This window comes from Penicillium digitatum, chromosome 6 (genome assembly GCF_016767815.1).
Source record: "Penicillium digitatum chromosome 6, complete sequence".
Taxonomy (NCBI): domain Eukaryota; kingdom Fungi; phylum Ascomycota; class Eurotiomycetes; order Eurotiales; family Aspergillaceae; genus Penicillium; species Penicillium digitatum.
In genome coordinates this window covers 2,821,313-2,834,305 of record NC_089389.1, presented here as the reverse complement: position 1 = coordinate 2,834,305, position 12,993 = coordinate 2,821,313, and the positions used below count along the sequence as shown (strand labels likewise).

General features: G+C 45.9%; 3 protein-coding genes across 3 annotated transcripts; 1 reads left to right on the top strand and 2 right to left on the bottom strand.

The window, feature by feature from the left end:
• Positions 1-1,263: 1,263 nt before the first annotated feature.
• On the bottom strand, positions 1,264-2,166 carry Pdw03_6010 (uncharacterized protein; the record flags this gene model as incomplete). The annotated part of the gene is made up of 1 exon (XM_066101227.1): positions 1,264-2,166. One exon carries the CDS (start codon positions 2,164-2,166, stop codon positions 1,264-1,266), a length of 903 nt encoding a protein of 300 aa, XP_065958167.1.
• Positions 2,167-7,505: 5,339 nt separating this feature from the next.
• Pdw03_6009 (kinase-like domain-containing protein) lies at positions 7,506-8,549 on the bottom strand (the record flags this gene model as incomplete). Its single annotated transcript, XM_014683005.2, has 2 exons — positions 7,506-8,327; positions 8,379-8,549. The coding sequence occupies 2 exons, from the start codon at positions 8,547-8,549 to the stop codon at positions 7,506-7,508; spliced, it is 993 nt and encodes a 330-aa protein (XP_014538491.2).
• Positions 8,550-11,288: 2,739 nt separating this feature from the next.
• On the top strand, positions 11,289-11,844 carry Pdw03_6008 (Aminoglycoside phosphotransferase; the record flags this gene model as incomplete). The annotated part of the gene is made up of 3 exons (XM_066101226.1): positions 11,289-11,562; positions 11,627-11,750; positions 11,817-11,844. 3 exons carry the CDS (start codon positions 11,289-11,291, stop codon positions 11,842-11,844), a joined length of 426 nt encoding a protein of 141 aa, XP_065958166.1.
• Between the last annotated feature and the right edge of the window lie 1,149 nt (positions 11,845-12,993).

Sequence of the window (12,993 nt, the reverse complement as noted above, 5' to 3'; positions counted from 1 at the left end):
CTGCGAAGTCGAAACGCACGCCTAGACTCTCGAGATCTGCCGCAGTCTTCGGGAAAGCGGTTTTGTGGAGGGCAACACTTGGTCGCACTAGCTTTTTGTAACCATTTGCATGTGTAAGGACGGCGTCCTTGATTTTGCTCCACTTGTTCGGCATGTGGTTGATGGTGCTGGTTGCTGTCAACAGGTGTTTTCTTACAGAATAGGAAAGAGAATTTACCTTGCGACTGAAGCTTTGTGTTGTTATTCACGATAGTAAATTGTTGCAACAGCTCTGTTGAATAGAATTGACGAAATGTTGGCTAGTTCAAGTGGCCACTGAGAAAAGCAGTTGGGAGGTAAGATTCACCACAGCTGTCGAGGGGCCAGCTTTTATAAACGTGAGAGAATTTTCCGAACTAAAACCTCTTTATGCAGCTATCATATCACAAGTCAGCGGCCAGCTACAAAAGAAATCAGACTGAGGGAATTTAGCAGGGCGCTTAACCTTAACAAATCAGATGCGCGCGCAGGTCTGAGGCCGCTGCTATTATGCAAGGCTCAACTGCCCAAGGATGACTTGCCTGGCAGACTCCATCCAATCAAACTATACTGACATGGCAGCAAGCTTTTTACGAGCCACGTTTTAGCGCTTTTGTAGCCAATAGGTGTCCATTCTTATAAAGTGCTAAAGGCTGAGAGTGAGGAGGTGACCACTACTGCATTAGCGTGATCCTGTTACAAAGGCGTCTGAGCTGAAGCCGCCCAAACGTGACAAGGTACGAGCGGCTGTACGGCTGATGCTCCTGATTCGTTCGCACTGCGAGGCAGTAGGTCAATATGGCAGGACGGTGCAGCCTCACAAAAGCCTCGAGTTACCAATTACACACGACACTGATGAAAAGCGTTCCCTCTCAGCTTGAGGTACTTCTGCGAACCTGCATAAATCGAAGGAGCAGCAAACTTCTGTGGTCTTGTTCATCCAAGCAACGGAGATACGAGGGAGAGATCACGTAACATCGCAATAAGGGTGATGTCTTGCTTTTAACCAGCGTTAGCCTTCATAATATTGTGAAGAACTGCAGGCCAACAATTTTGAGGTACGTCCTCAAGTCGACGTAACTGGTAAGTTAATTGGCTGTCTTCCAAGCCGAGCATTTCAGGGGCTTGCTCAAATTTTTCTTTTCCCTCTTCTTTCCTCACTCTTTTGTATGTGCTCACTTTCTTCCCCACTTCGTTCCACAATCCATCTCGCACACACTTGCCCAGAAGTTTTCCGGTGCAACTTCAAGCGATGGCTGGCTGCATCATGTTGTTGTCATCCTTTTGTGTGCCATTACGCATCTCCTTTGCGTATTCATGAATGTCTTTGCCATCGGCAGGCTGCTTGCGAAGACCCTTCTTCTTCTTCTTTTTAGCAGTAGCTGTATCATCCTCGACAGCATTGGTATCTTTGTTGGATTGGGTGTTGTCGTCATTGTGACCGTTGTTGTTGTGACCACCTCGGCCACCTCGGTTTCCTCCAAGACCACCTCTTCCATTGCCTCGGCCTCGGCCGGCATTGTTGTTGTAAGTAGCATTAGCGACACCTTCCATGTCAGCTGCTGCTTGAAGTGCTCTCCAGTACTCCTCCACCTTGTCGAGGGTGAGTTTCTTAGGCTCCAGACTTGCAACTTCCTCCCTAATGAACTGTACTTTCATGACTTCCAGTTCAATGTTTTGAAGAACTTGTGATAAGCCGTGTGATGGGTGTGGTGCTGCTTTGAATCTAGCTAGCACGTGGTACTGTCGCTGGTATTCCTCAATGTACTCGCTTGCCGAGTTGTAGTCCGATCGTTTCATCTTGTCAAACTTCCGCATCTCGATAAACGCTGTCTGCATCCGATCACTTCCTTGTGTCATTGACATGAGTTCGTCATACAGTTGATCGGCGTATTTAGGCATCTTGGACAGGTTGCGTAGTTTGTTCTGTAGGGTGACGTCGATCTGGTTGTACATCCAGCTAGCAACCAAGCGAGACCAGTACTTCCATCTTCCGAATGAAGTATGCGACTTGTGAGGTCTGGGAATGTTGCTGTCTAACAACCATTCCAATGCATATGGGATCAGCTGGTAAGCCAGTGCCTGTTTCCAACCACTTGGATCAGTGTCATTGTGTTCCAGTGTCCGAACTTTCTGGATTTTGGTCATTGCAATCGCTGGAAGACCATGTCCCTGATGGGGCGGCTTGTTGTCCTCATATTCACTATCACTGTCATCCTGTGTGAATTGGATCGGATTGGTAAAGGACGGGATCTGGGGTTCCAATGGGTTGGTGCATCAAGCGGGTGAGGGTTGGTGTCCCCCTCGTTGTCCGTCTCGGTGTCGGCCATGATTGGATGTTAAAGCTAAACGGAGCTTTTGCCGGCGGGGCTCGAAGGATTTCCTAGATGTTATTGGCTGGATCTGAATGTTGTGTCACACACAGAGGTGGGTCCACAGTGGGGTCAGATCGTCAAAAGTCTCCAGTTGAAAATGGCTTCAGAGAAAAGAGTTGCTAGTGGTCCAGCTAGCAGAAGAGGCTCATAACCTGATGCAAATACAATGATAGTATGTATGCAGGTAAAACAGTTTTCAATTTGGATGGACGGGGAGAGAGAGAAGGTGAGAGTGGAAGGAAGACTATCTAGTTGGTCTATCCTACATGTGATGCCTGAGGCATCCAACAGATATTCATTGCTTGCACGGTAATTGAGATGTGACGCGATACAGAGCAATTTCTGGAGGGAATATATTCTTATATTTTCATCGCCATCTCGCACGGTGCCATTTTTCAACCTGTTCGTACTCCTCGCTTTGATTCCGATCAGCCTGTTGCTAGGGAATTTTCCCATTCGATGAATCGAAAAGCCAATATCTTTCATGCAGTAGATAATTACCCGGGAAATTATGTCTTATTTGCAGATCTAAATATGCTGTGCAAGTATAATATATTGAGATCATAGAGCGTCTGCTCTCAAGTATCTTAATAAATACTCATGATTTATACCATGCATCCCAAGGAGTAGATATTGAAGGAGATTCTCTCTCGAGTCCAAAAATATAAGATCAAAGACCAAAAATAGACGTCCAGTATTTTGAACCCAAATTAAATATTTTCCTACCAACCTTCGAGATCACTACTTCAAGTCAATGCCCAATACAGTCACGTAGTTTTAGGCCAAACTCGGTTATCTCGCGTGATAGACCACCCCTCAACTTGCCCCGCCTGCATATGTTCTCTATTAACAGCCATTCTTCACATCGAAAACTTATATCCTTCCAAGAGGCCAGCTCTGGCTTTGAGACAGCGATGGAGCCAAGCCATGAGATACAACAAGCAATAGAATCACGATTCACCAACTACGAGTCCGAAGAAAAGTCAAAGAAAAGAGATATCCAGCAAGCAGTCAATCCTGCGATTTCGGACGAGGCCGAACGAACGATCCGATCATCAGGGCAAGATCTTGTTTCAGAAAACTTGGATCCGACTGGAAGACATTATCCATTTCGTATTTTGCAACCAAACAGGCACGTTGAATGTGTGGTTGTAGATTGGTTCAAGGTAAGTTCTAACCAAACTGTTGTTGCCCATTCCTAAGTATCCACAGATCCGATCGAATATCGAAAGAGTAGCAAACAAATTTCAACGGAATATTTTGCCTGACCCGAGGTCACATCTACTACGATGGTTTCTGATATCAATCGCTCAGATGCCGCGTGCTGGAACTATGAGTCAGGGTATGTCTCCGGATGACCAAACGAAAATTATAGTTTGGATAGCATTGGGAAAGCTGGGTGTGGATAATGGACTCTTGCATGAAATGGAAAGTGGCCAAGACATGAGTCTGGATGGTCATGAGAGGATCACTTTTTCTGGAAAAGCAGGAGGGTTGGCAGTATTGTTGTTATTGAGCATGTGATGAAAACAAGTTTTTCCTTGTATTGAATATTGAATATGAATCATTCGAACCTTTGCCAGGTTTTTGTATCTTCGTGTTTGCCGCTCGTCTATCTTGAAACTGAAGCAAAAGTTGCATCATCTTCCCCGAAAGTCAACCGATCTGCCGAGTTAACAAATCGAACTCCAGCGAAGCAAAAGGGTTTATTGAATCACATAGCAGAAAAGGGTTTAAATTCGAACCAGGAAGATTGCCATCCCCACTCTGATCTCCGAGTGTGTTGTCACGAAGAGCGGCGCCCCAATCCAATTCCTCATAGGAGTCTGGCTGCCAAGATACGAATGGATTTGCTAACTCGAAAACTGAATTTTGTTGTGGGGGGATTGATTCCGGGAATTCCATTGATGACTGGGCCCATTCTACGGAGGTTTGAGCCTCGGGCACCAGTGAAGGGCGACATTGTTGAAGCTGAAGGACACCCCCGGGCTCGGCGATCACTTCAGCAGAAAAATGCGGTATATTCCTAGTCGTAACATTTGTTGTCACAGGTTCTGTTGGCCTAGGTGGTGGCGGGTCACCAGCCTCGTCCGGCGCAGGAATGCCCTGGCGACTCTTCCAAGCGGTAGGATTTCTCGAGATACTTGAGATAATACTGGCCGCCTCTGTATCCTCGAATAATGGGTCGCCGGGCATCGGGACGCCAGATATTCCATGGGAAAGTGATCTTTCCCAAACGGGCGTACAATTTGGAGACTGGTTGTATGTTGTAGTATTTGAATCGTGGACAATGCCATGCGTATCATTAAATTGATCATGGCGTGGACTTGAGGCTCCCGCATATTCGATCAATATAGAATCGAAGGCCTTCTCTAAACATGACCAAATGCGGTATTGAGGAAGCGTTTCCGTAAAACGATTTATCGCTTCAACCTCTATGCAAGTCCATGAATGCCTTTCAAAACTGGAAACGTCAGCACTTGGATCTATAATTTTGCATATCGAAAGACATACCCTTTCACCGTGCCATCTTGAAAAGAAAGCGACAACCACTTATGTGCTAGTTGTTGCCATTTCCAGCCAGCTCGAGAATGATTTTTAATCTTCTGCTTGATCCTTTCCTGATTCTCGGGACTGAGGTTGGGCCAAAGTTCATTGGTCATAGAGCGCAGTGCCGCGGGAAGAAACACTCTTTCTCGCTTTGGACTAATCTTCCGCTTCTGCGCTCTTGCACCTGCAGTGTCTTCTTCGTAGAGAATCCACTCTTGTACTTTATTTGAAAGTGTCATCAAAGGAATTCTTCTTCGTAAAGGATCAATGTCGCACATCCTCTCCAAGTCATTGAAGCAGTTCCGAAGGACGTTTTGGTCAGGAGAACCGCCATGCCAAAATAGCCCCGGACAGGAAGCCCATAGCGTTGAACATGCCAGTAAGGAATTGACTTGGCTCGTTGATAATTCCCAACCTTTTGTGATGCGGGCAAGTTGTTCGACCTCTTTGTTTTCAGCGTTTTACCACCTCTTGATGCAAAAGTTTGAAACCAGTCTCGGCGCTTCTTGAATGCGGATTCAAGCTCTTGGGCTTTTCTTGTTCGGTGCTTTAGCTTTTTGCTTAATGCATCGTGAAGAGCACCTATTTGGTCTGGAGATCGAATGATTCTATCCAGCAAATGGCCAAGTTCCTAGGAGATATAGTATTCGATTTCAAGTCCTGCCATCGAAATACATACATCGTCTCCAGCTTCATTGATAATTCGACTGATGTTGAGAAGATTCGCGCGGATGTCTTGATTAAACTACATCTTGTCGGTACTATCAATGCAGAATATGGAATGGCAACTTGCTTGTGAGCTTGTCATGTTGACGTGTTTGAAAGAAAATCGTTTGATATTTGAGCAAGTCTCCCCCCCCCCCCCCCCCCCCCCCCATCGCCCCGTATCACTGGTTGCGCTTGCCCATTTTTGGGAGGATACATTAGCGTCCGGGCCTTGATCAACAGGTTACTCCTTTCACAAGGGGCGTCCAATCGCCAGAGACTCACGGATTCCGCCTTGTGAGGCTCAGGCACCTTTATTGTGATAGATAGTGTAAGGCGCTAAATGATTGGGTACCGATCTCCCGCTATATAACAAATTCATACTGTCTACCGATCCTTTTGTCATATATGCGCGTCCGATGTGCTCCTGCGAAATGATGCGGTCGTGTTCAGTCCCTATTAAACTCTCTTGTTTCGTAATCTATTCTTTAATTAAGGCATTATTTAAGGGAGATCGTTAGAAGAAGTATAGAAATTGCATTGGAGGAGATGGTACGCTTCCCCGGTCCGTAGGAGCCGCTTGGAAACTAGCACTTAGATTATGAAGACGTTCACTGACTCTTCTGAAGGTCAGAATGTGGTCATGACCCACCCCCAATTCAATTTAAATGGTGGAGAGGTGGCGCTAGAACCGGTCGCGGGGTTGCCAAGGGAATGAACAAGATGATGCGAGGAGCTGCATGCATTTAGTCCCTAAACCTAAGCAGCTGGTTTCCTACTCCAGCGGATGCAGTGTGACTGCCTCGACCGAGGGTCTAGGCTCATTCTTATCGCCTACTGGTAGGGGCGGTAGTTTGCAAAGGATTTCCTGCAGTCCCGCCTCGGAATTTTGGTCCCGGACATTGTTCTTTCAATACATTCGTGAGAGAACACGAGCTCGAGCGTGTCATCAATAGATTTCAGATTTAATCTAGATGTTCAATAATGCCTACGTACGGTATAGGATGTACACTCAGCATGAACCTCTAATTTTTGCCCTAACTTGTGCAAAATGCATTATCCGTATGGATTCTTAGATAAGCTTAGATGAGAAGAGGATTTCATATGTAAAATATAGATATAGGGGCCCTTCCGCGAACTTTCCGGCCAGTACAGGATTCTCACCAATCATCTTTCTATCTCTAACCCCCAACCCCGCTTTATTCTCCACTACAACTCGATCCTTAGTCGCTAGCTGAGCGAAGTACGCTAACGCCTACAGATAACTCCTTCGAGGTTCTGAAAAATTGGAGCTAACTGGTTGCAGTTTGAAGCTTTGTCCTCTCGGGTCGCCGTGTTAAAAATTTCAGCATCGTATAGTCCGTGCAAGATCGTTGGCTATAAATTCATCCTACCGCCCCGTCCCGATTATCTAAATCTATCAGACCGACGCAATAACTCTGACGCACTCCACAGTAAGCTCTTTGCCCTAATTCTCGCTCCCAATTTCATCAATTTTATGTTGGCTAGCCTATTTTAAGTCCTCCGCTCAGTTCGAAAATGTGCATTCGATTCGTCTACACCGCCAAATTTGTCAACTGCACTGCGCAGCCGAAGCATGTTATTATAACATATGATCCTCAGCCACCTTGTGGCAAGTCGGATTGCGGTGGATACAAAGACAAACATATGGGCCAAAGCACCAAGAAGGGAGGAATATGCCCGAAGTGTTGAGACCAAGATATAAGCATTGATCAAGATCCGACCCGCGTTCAAGTTGGCAGAAATTTTTGTAGTTTGGAAATCTGGGAAACGTTTTTTAACAGCAGCATTATGTACTAGTTTCTTGAATGTCAATTTAAGTTCTTGTTGCTGATTTTACTCCGTGATTCTTTCAGAGGCTTGAATGTTAGAGATATCAGAAACCACTTCGTCCGCAGACTGATACTGCTGCTTCCAGCATTTTTCCGTGATTTCGTAGCAAGCGTGGTTGTCGTTCGGAAAGATCCCACTTCGGAAGCGAGACAATATCTCTTCGTCATCCTCCAAGCTGTCAAGCTCCGGAAAGACCTCATGGCCCATCATGATGAAGTAAATAGCAGAGCCAAGTGCAAAGATATCAGTTGTCACACACGCATAATCCCCATGGGGTCGAGGCATGTATGACTTGGAGCACTCCCGAGAGAATCCATCCAATATAACTCTGCCGTCGATAGACTTCAACATTCCCTGGAAGTCTGCTAGAACGAGATCAAGATTGTGGTCGAGCAAAAGATTCCGAAGGTTGATATCGCAATGAATGATATGTTTTCCGTGTATAAAGCTAATAGCTTCAGCAGCTTGTTTGCACCAGAGTATCTTTCTAGCGAGTGATATACCGGGTTGTGTCGCGATGTAGTCGTTTAAGCTTCCATTCAGGGCACGCTGTAGGACAAGCCCATGTTCCGTTATACCTCCTGAGGCAATAATTCTGGGATTGCTTCCAACGACCTCGAGAAGCCGAGCCTCCGTTCGAATGCCCTCATCATTGCCAGGGATACATGGGTATTTCAGAACAGTAAACTCATCAAGGACCCCAATGAAAGACTCGCCACCACGACCGATAATCTCTGAAACTCCTGGGGGGTAATATCTTTGTACGTGAATAATTTCAACATTAGACATTGTGTTGAGACCGTCTATAGCTAAAGGCAAGTCGTCCTGCAATGAATGAGTATATTTCGAGGTCAATAAAGGACGAGTGCAACTCACGGTCTCTAAAATTGGCGCTGGAGAGATATGAGGGTCTTCAGGGTCATTCGTCTGGAGTCTCCCGGCACGGAAAGCCCTCGAGACAAAACCAAATACGACATATCCCGAATACCATACTGGCATGAATATAGGATATATCATTGAGCGGATGAACTGAATCAGCGATGACATTTCTGGGAGAGGAAATGTGTTCCAACTGATTCTCAAGTGGAAAGGAGGATATCCAAGGGTTATAGAGGAGAGTTGATGCAAACCATGCAAGCGCTGTGGCATCCAAGTTGGACCCATCACATGACTTTCCAGCCAACTTGTTTCCAGTTCGACTATAGCCCCTTCCCCCTCCGGCGCTTCGCAATCATACAATCACACTCATCTACGAACCGAAGCAATATGTCATGTTTACAGTCAAATTTATTTTGATGGCATCCAGGGCACCGATAAAAGACTCGCCACCGCGACTGCTGCACTGCGACAATTTCAACATTAGCCATGGTGTTCGGCCTCTCCTTTTTACTTCTGCATCCAAGCTTTATGTAACCGTGCCAAGCGCCCAACCCCCCATCCTGGGTAGTTGGTGCGCCCCACCAAACGCAAAATTTCCAATTTTTCATTCAATAAAAATACTATTTACATGTAACCACCATGACTATCTATATACCAATTTCCATTGTGACTATCTCTTGCCGCCATTGAAGCTTCATGCTCAGCTTCTAATAAATCCCTTGCTTCCTGGGCCCGTTGTTGGGCTTCCAATTCTTTGGCCTGTTTTGCCTGTAGCCGCTTTAGCTTCTTAGCATCGGCATCCTGTCTTTTTACCATCATCCTATTTGCACACATAGGTGATAGGACACTGCCTTTAGTCCTAAGAAGCGATTTCCCATTTTTTGGTGTATTTACAGTTGATTTGTGGAACTGAGCCTTCTTCAAAGAGGCCTTTAACAATTCAACCTCTTGGGACAAAAGCGTATTTGCATCTGCACTCCGTCGAATATGCCTCTGAACGCTTTGAGATAGATGCTCAATCTTCTTTAGATCATTGAGAAACTTAGTATTAAGCTTTTTAACCCGCTCAATTGTATCTGGTGGTGAATTGGTGGCTGAGCTTGTAAATCGGGGGGGGGGGGGGGGAATGGCGTAAGAATCCTAAGGGGGGACCCTTCAGCTTCAAGATCTCTTTGGCGTAGAGGTTTAAGAATAACCTCTGGATCTAGTGGCCAGATACCCCTAGATTTAAAAGATGATCTTGTTGTTCTTTGGGTAAAAGCTTCATCTCTAGCCGATTGAATGATCCGGAAAAAACTCCGTTTTTTGCTTGCACTTCCACCTCACATAACAATCTCATTATTCATCGTACGAAAATGATGTTTTAGGCTTTGGAATGCTGGGCCATCGAGCGGTTGACAGAGATGTGTTGTATGGGGTAAAAAGAAATGTGGGATGATGTTTTTTTGTGTGCAAAAGTCGATAAATTCGAATGTAAGATGGGAGCCATGGTTATCCGTTAAAAGAAGCCTTGGCCTACCCTTCTTTACTAACTTAATACTAGCTTCATGAAAGGAGAATAGCCATTGAAGGGCGGTTTCATCGTCAATCCAGCCATTGGTAGTAGGCTTAATTCGAAAATCGGTAGTAGTGATATTCTCATACCACTCCTCCATGTGGGTATTACCCTTAGGTAAAAACCACGGTAGCATCAACCAGCCATCGGCAGAGATACATTCAATACCAGTAATTGATTCCGACTGGCTTCCGGTAGCAATATAACTGGTTGTACGCGAGGTAATAACCTTACGTGCTTTACCTTTGCCAATTCGGTAGCCGGTTTCATCCCAATTGAAGATCTCGTGTGGAAGAAATTGGTGATGCTTCATAACCTGGGTAAGGTTATTAAACCAAAGAAGCAAGGCGCCGTAATCCTCACTATCAACCCTCGATTTCTCCTTTGGATGTTGGGTGATATAGTTGAATCCAGGGAGTAGTCTTGTGATGAAGCGATAGGCCCAATTGTGGCCGACAACCCGATCTTCACCAGCCTTCTTTAGAATGGCATTTGCAGCACCCTCAACCATCTCTGCGGTAGGTGATGTATACGCACTATCTAGGGATTGAACCCAGCTAGTGAGCGCCTTTTCTTGAATTGAATTTAGGGACCTGGTTATTGTGGCACGATCGGTATAGGACTGACGGCCATGAATCCTAGCCCTAAGCCGATGGTATGGTACGTCAAATTCCCGCGCTAGCTGGGCGATATTAGGCTTGTTAGCCTGGGAGAAGGCTTTGAATGCAAGCTGGATTTGGGTTTCCATTTTTTTGGTTCGGTCTGACATCGTGGTGTGGTGTAAAATAGGTACAAAAGTGATGATAAATTGGAAATTTTGCGTTTGGTGGGGCGCACCAACTACCCAGGATGGGTGTGGTTGGGCGCTTGGCACGGTTACTGGAAGGTGAAGGAATTTGAAAGGCGGGGCCGGGCCCGCGCCACAAGGGCTCCCCGGATCTCGCGGAGGCTGGAACAGGAATATTGTTTGGCCGAGCTGGAATTTTGTCAACAGTCCTTTTCATCCATAAACCGTATCCTATTCAACGTGTAATGAGTCCATCTCCTCTTCGCAGCAAATAAAAACCTAATGCTAAATATATTCCTCGATGACAGTGTGGGGCCAATGTACCCGTACGTATAAGGGATGGCCTTGCTGTCCCTATATCACATTGTGGCTGGAAAAGACCAAGGCGGTGAAGAGTGTATCGTACCGCCTTCTTTCGAAGGGGGAGCCTCAGGAGATGCCTCCCACCGAAATTCATCTAATTGCCTTAAGCCAAAGAACACCTTGACCATATTGGGCAAGCACGACAGAACAGTGCACATCGTTGTATAGGGTGTTCTCTTAGATCAATCAACCAGCTCTCGCGATGACATGTCACGGGGCCACCCTGCCACTCCTCCGGGGTAACACAACTTTGGAGTCAGCGCTGGAGCAAGAAGACGACATTCTCCTTGAACTGGGATTTCCAGAACAGCGCATTGATATCTTTGTGTCACTGTACAGCAAGCGTGATGATATCGAGAATGTCGCATCATATCATCTAGGTCTCGGTCCTTCAGAAACTTGCCGGATTGGAGGCGTCAACGAATGGGTCCACGGCAGCTTCAATGTTTGCATTCCGCTCTATGTCAGCAAACAAGGTCAGCATCCGAATAAGCAAGCTCTTATCAGGTTCCCTTTACCCTACAAAATTGGAGAAACTAGGAATCCCGGCAATGTTGATGAAAAACTTCGCTGCGAAGCTGCAACGTTTATCTGGATACATGAGAATTGTCCGGAAATACCTATTCCACAGCTATGGGGGTTTGGACTTGTTGGTGGCCAAAGTGTATAGAAGCTCAATTGATATCGTTCTTGATTATATGATGTCTAACGTGTGGTGTGGTTTATGCAGTTTACGAAACCGCAGAATACCCCTTTAGGCCCCAGATATCTTTGGTCAATCAAAAGATTTATTATGTGGCTCTTGGGGTGTTCCCTGCCCTGCCCCTATATTTGCCATCAACGTTCGATTATGCTCGAAAGTGGGTACTTGGTTATGGATTATATTGGCAACTCAGATGTGCAAATGCTTTCAGAGACTTGGGACGAATACCGCCATCAACGGGATAAGAGAACGAACCTTTTCAAGGGACTTTCTCGCATTATGCTCTCTTTAAGTCGGGTGCCGCTACCTCGCATAGGATCTTGGACCTTGGACTCGAATGGAGCTTTGCGACTTTCTAATCGACCTCTCACTCTTCGACTCCATCAATTAGAGAACGGGGGGATTTCGACTAACATTGGTCGAAGTTTGACCTACTCGGCAGCGGAAGCATACTATCTTGATCTTCTATCTTGTCATGATAGTCGTATACGGAACCAGCCAAACTCCGTCAGCGATGCGGATGATGGCCGGGCTCAGATGGCAAGGTTAACGATGATGAAAGCACTCATACCTCATTTCTCTAAAAGAGAACATCGAGAAGGACCTTTCTTTTACAGGCTCACAGATCTCCATCCTAGTAATATCTTCGTTGACAGCCAATGGAACGTTAAGTTTGTGATTGACCTCGAATGGGCCTGTTCACTACCAGCCGAAACTTTGCATCCTCCATACTGGTTGACCGGTCGTTCAGTCGATGAATTAACAGGAGAGCACCTTGAAGAATTCAGAGAGGCGTACGAAGAGTTCGTGGGTATTTTTGAGGAGGAAGAAAAACTCTTTCCTCCTATCAACAATGTCTATTCTTATAGGACCACTCTTATGAGAAATGGTTGGCAAGTCGGAAACTTTTGGTATTTTCATGCCTTGGACAGCCCGAAGGGCTTATTTAACCTCTTCCGTCAACATGTTTATCCGATTTTTGCACCTTCACATCAGATTGCTTCCGAGTTTTCGCGGCTTGTATCGGACTTCTGGGCCCCCGATGTTGAGGAAGTCATACTTGCCAAGCTCCGAGATAAGGAGGAGTATGACAGGTCACTTTGTCAATTGTTTGATGATGCTTCGGACTGTACCCGAGACGGAGCTTTGGTGCATTGAAAAACAGTTTGGATGATTTCATCTCGACAAGGATCATGTACCAGGC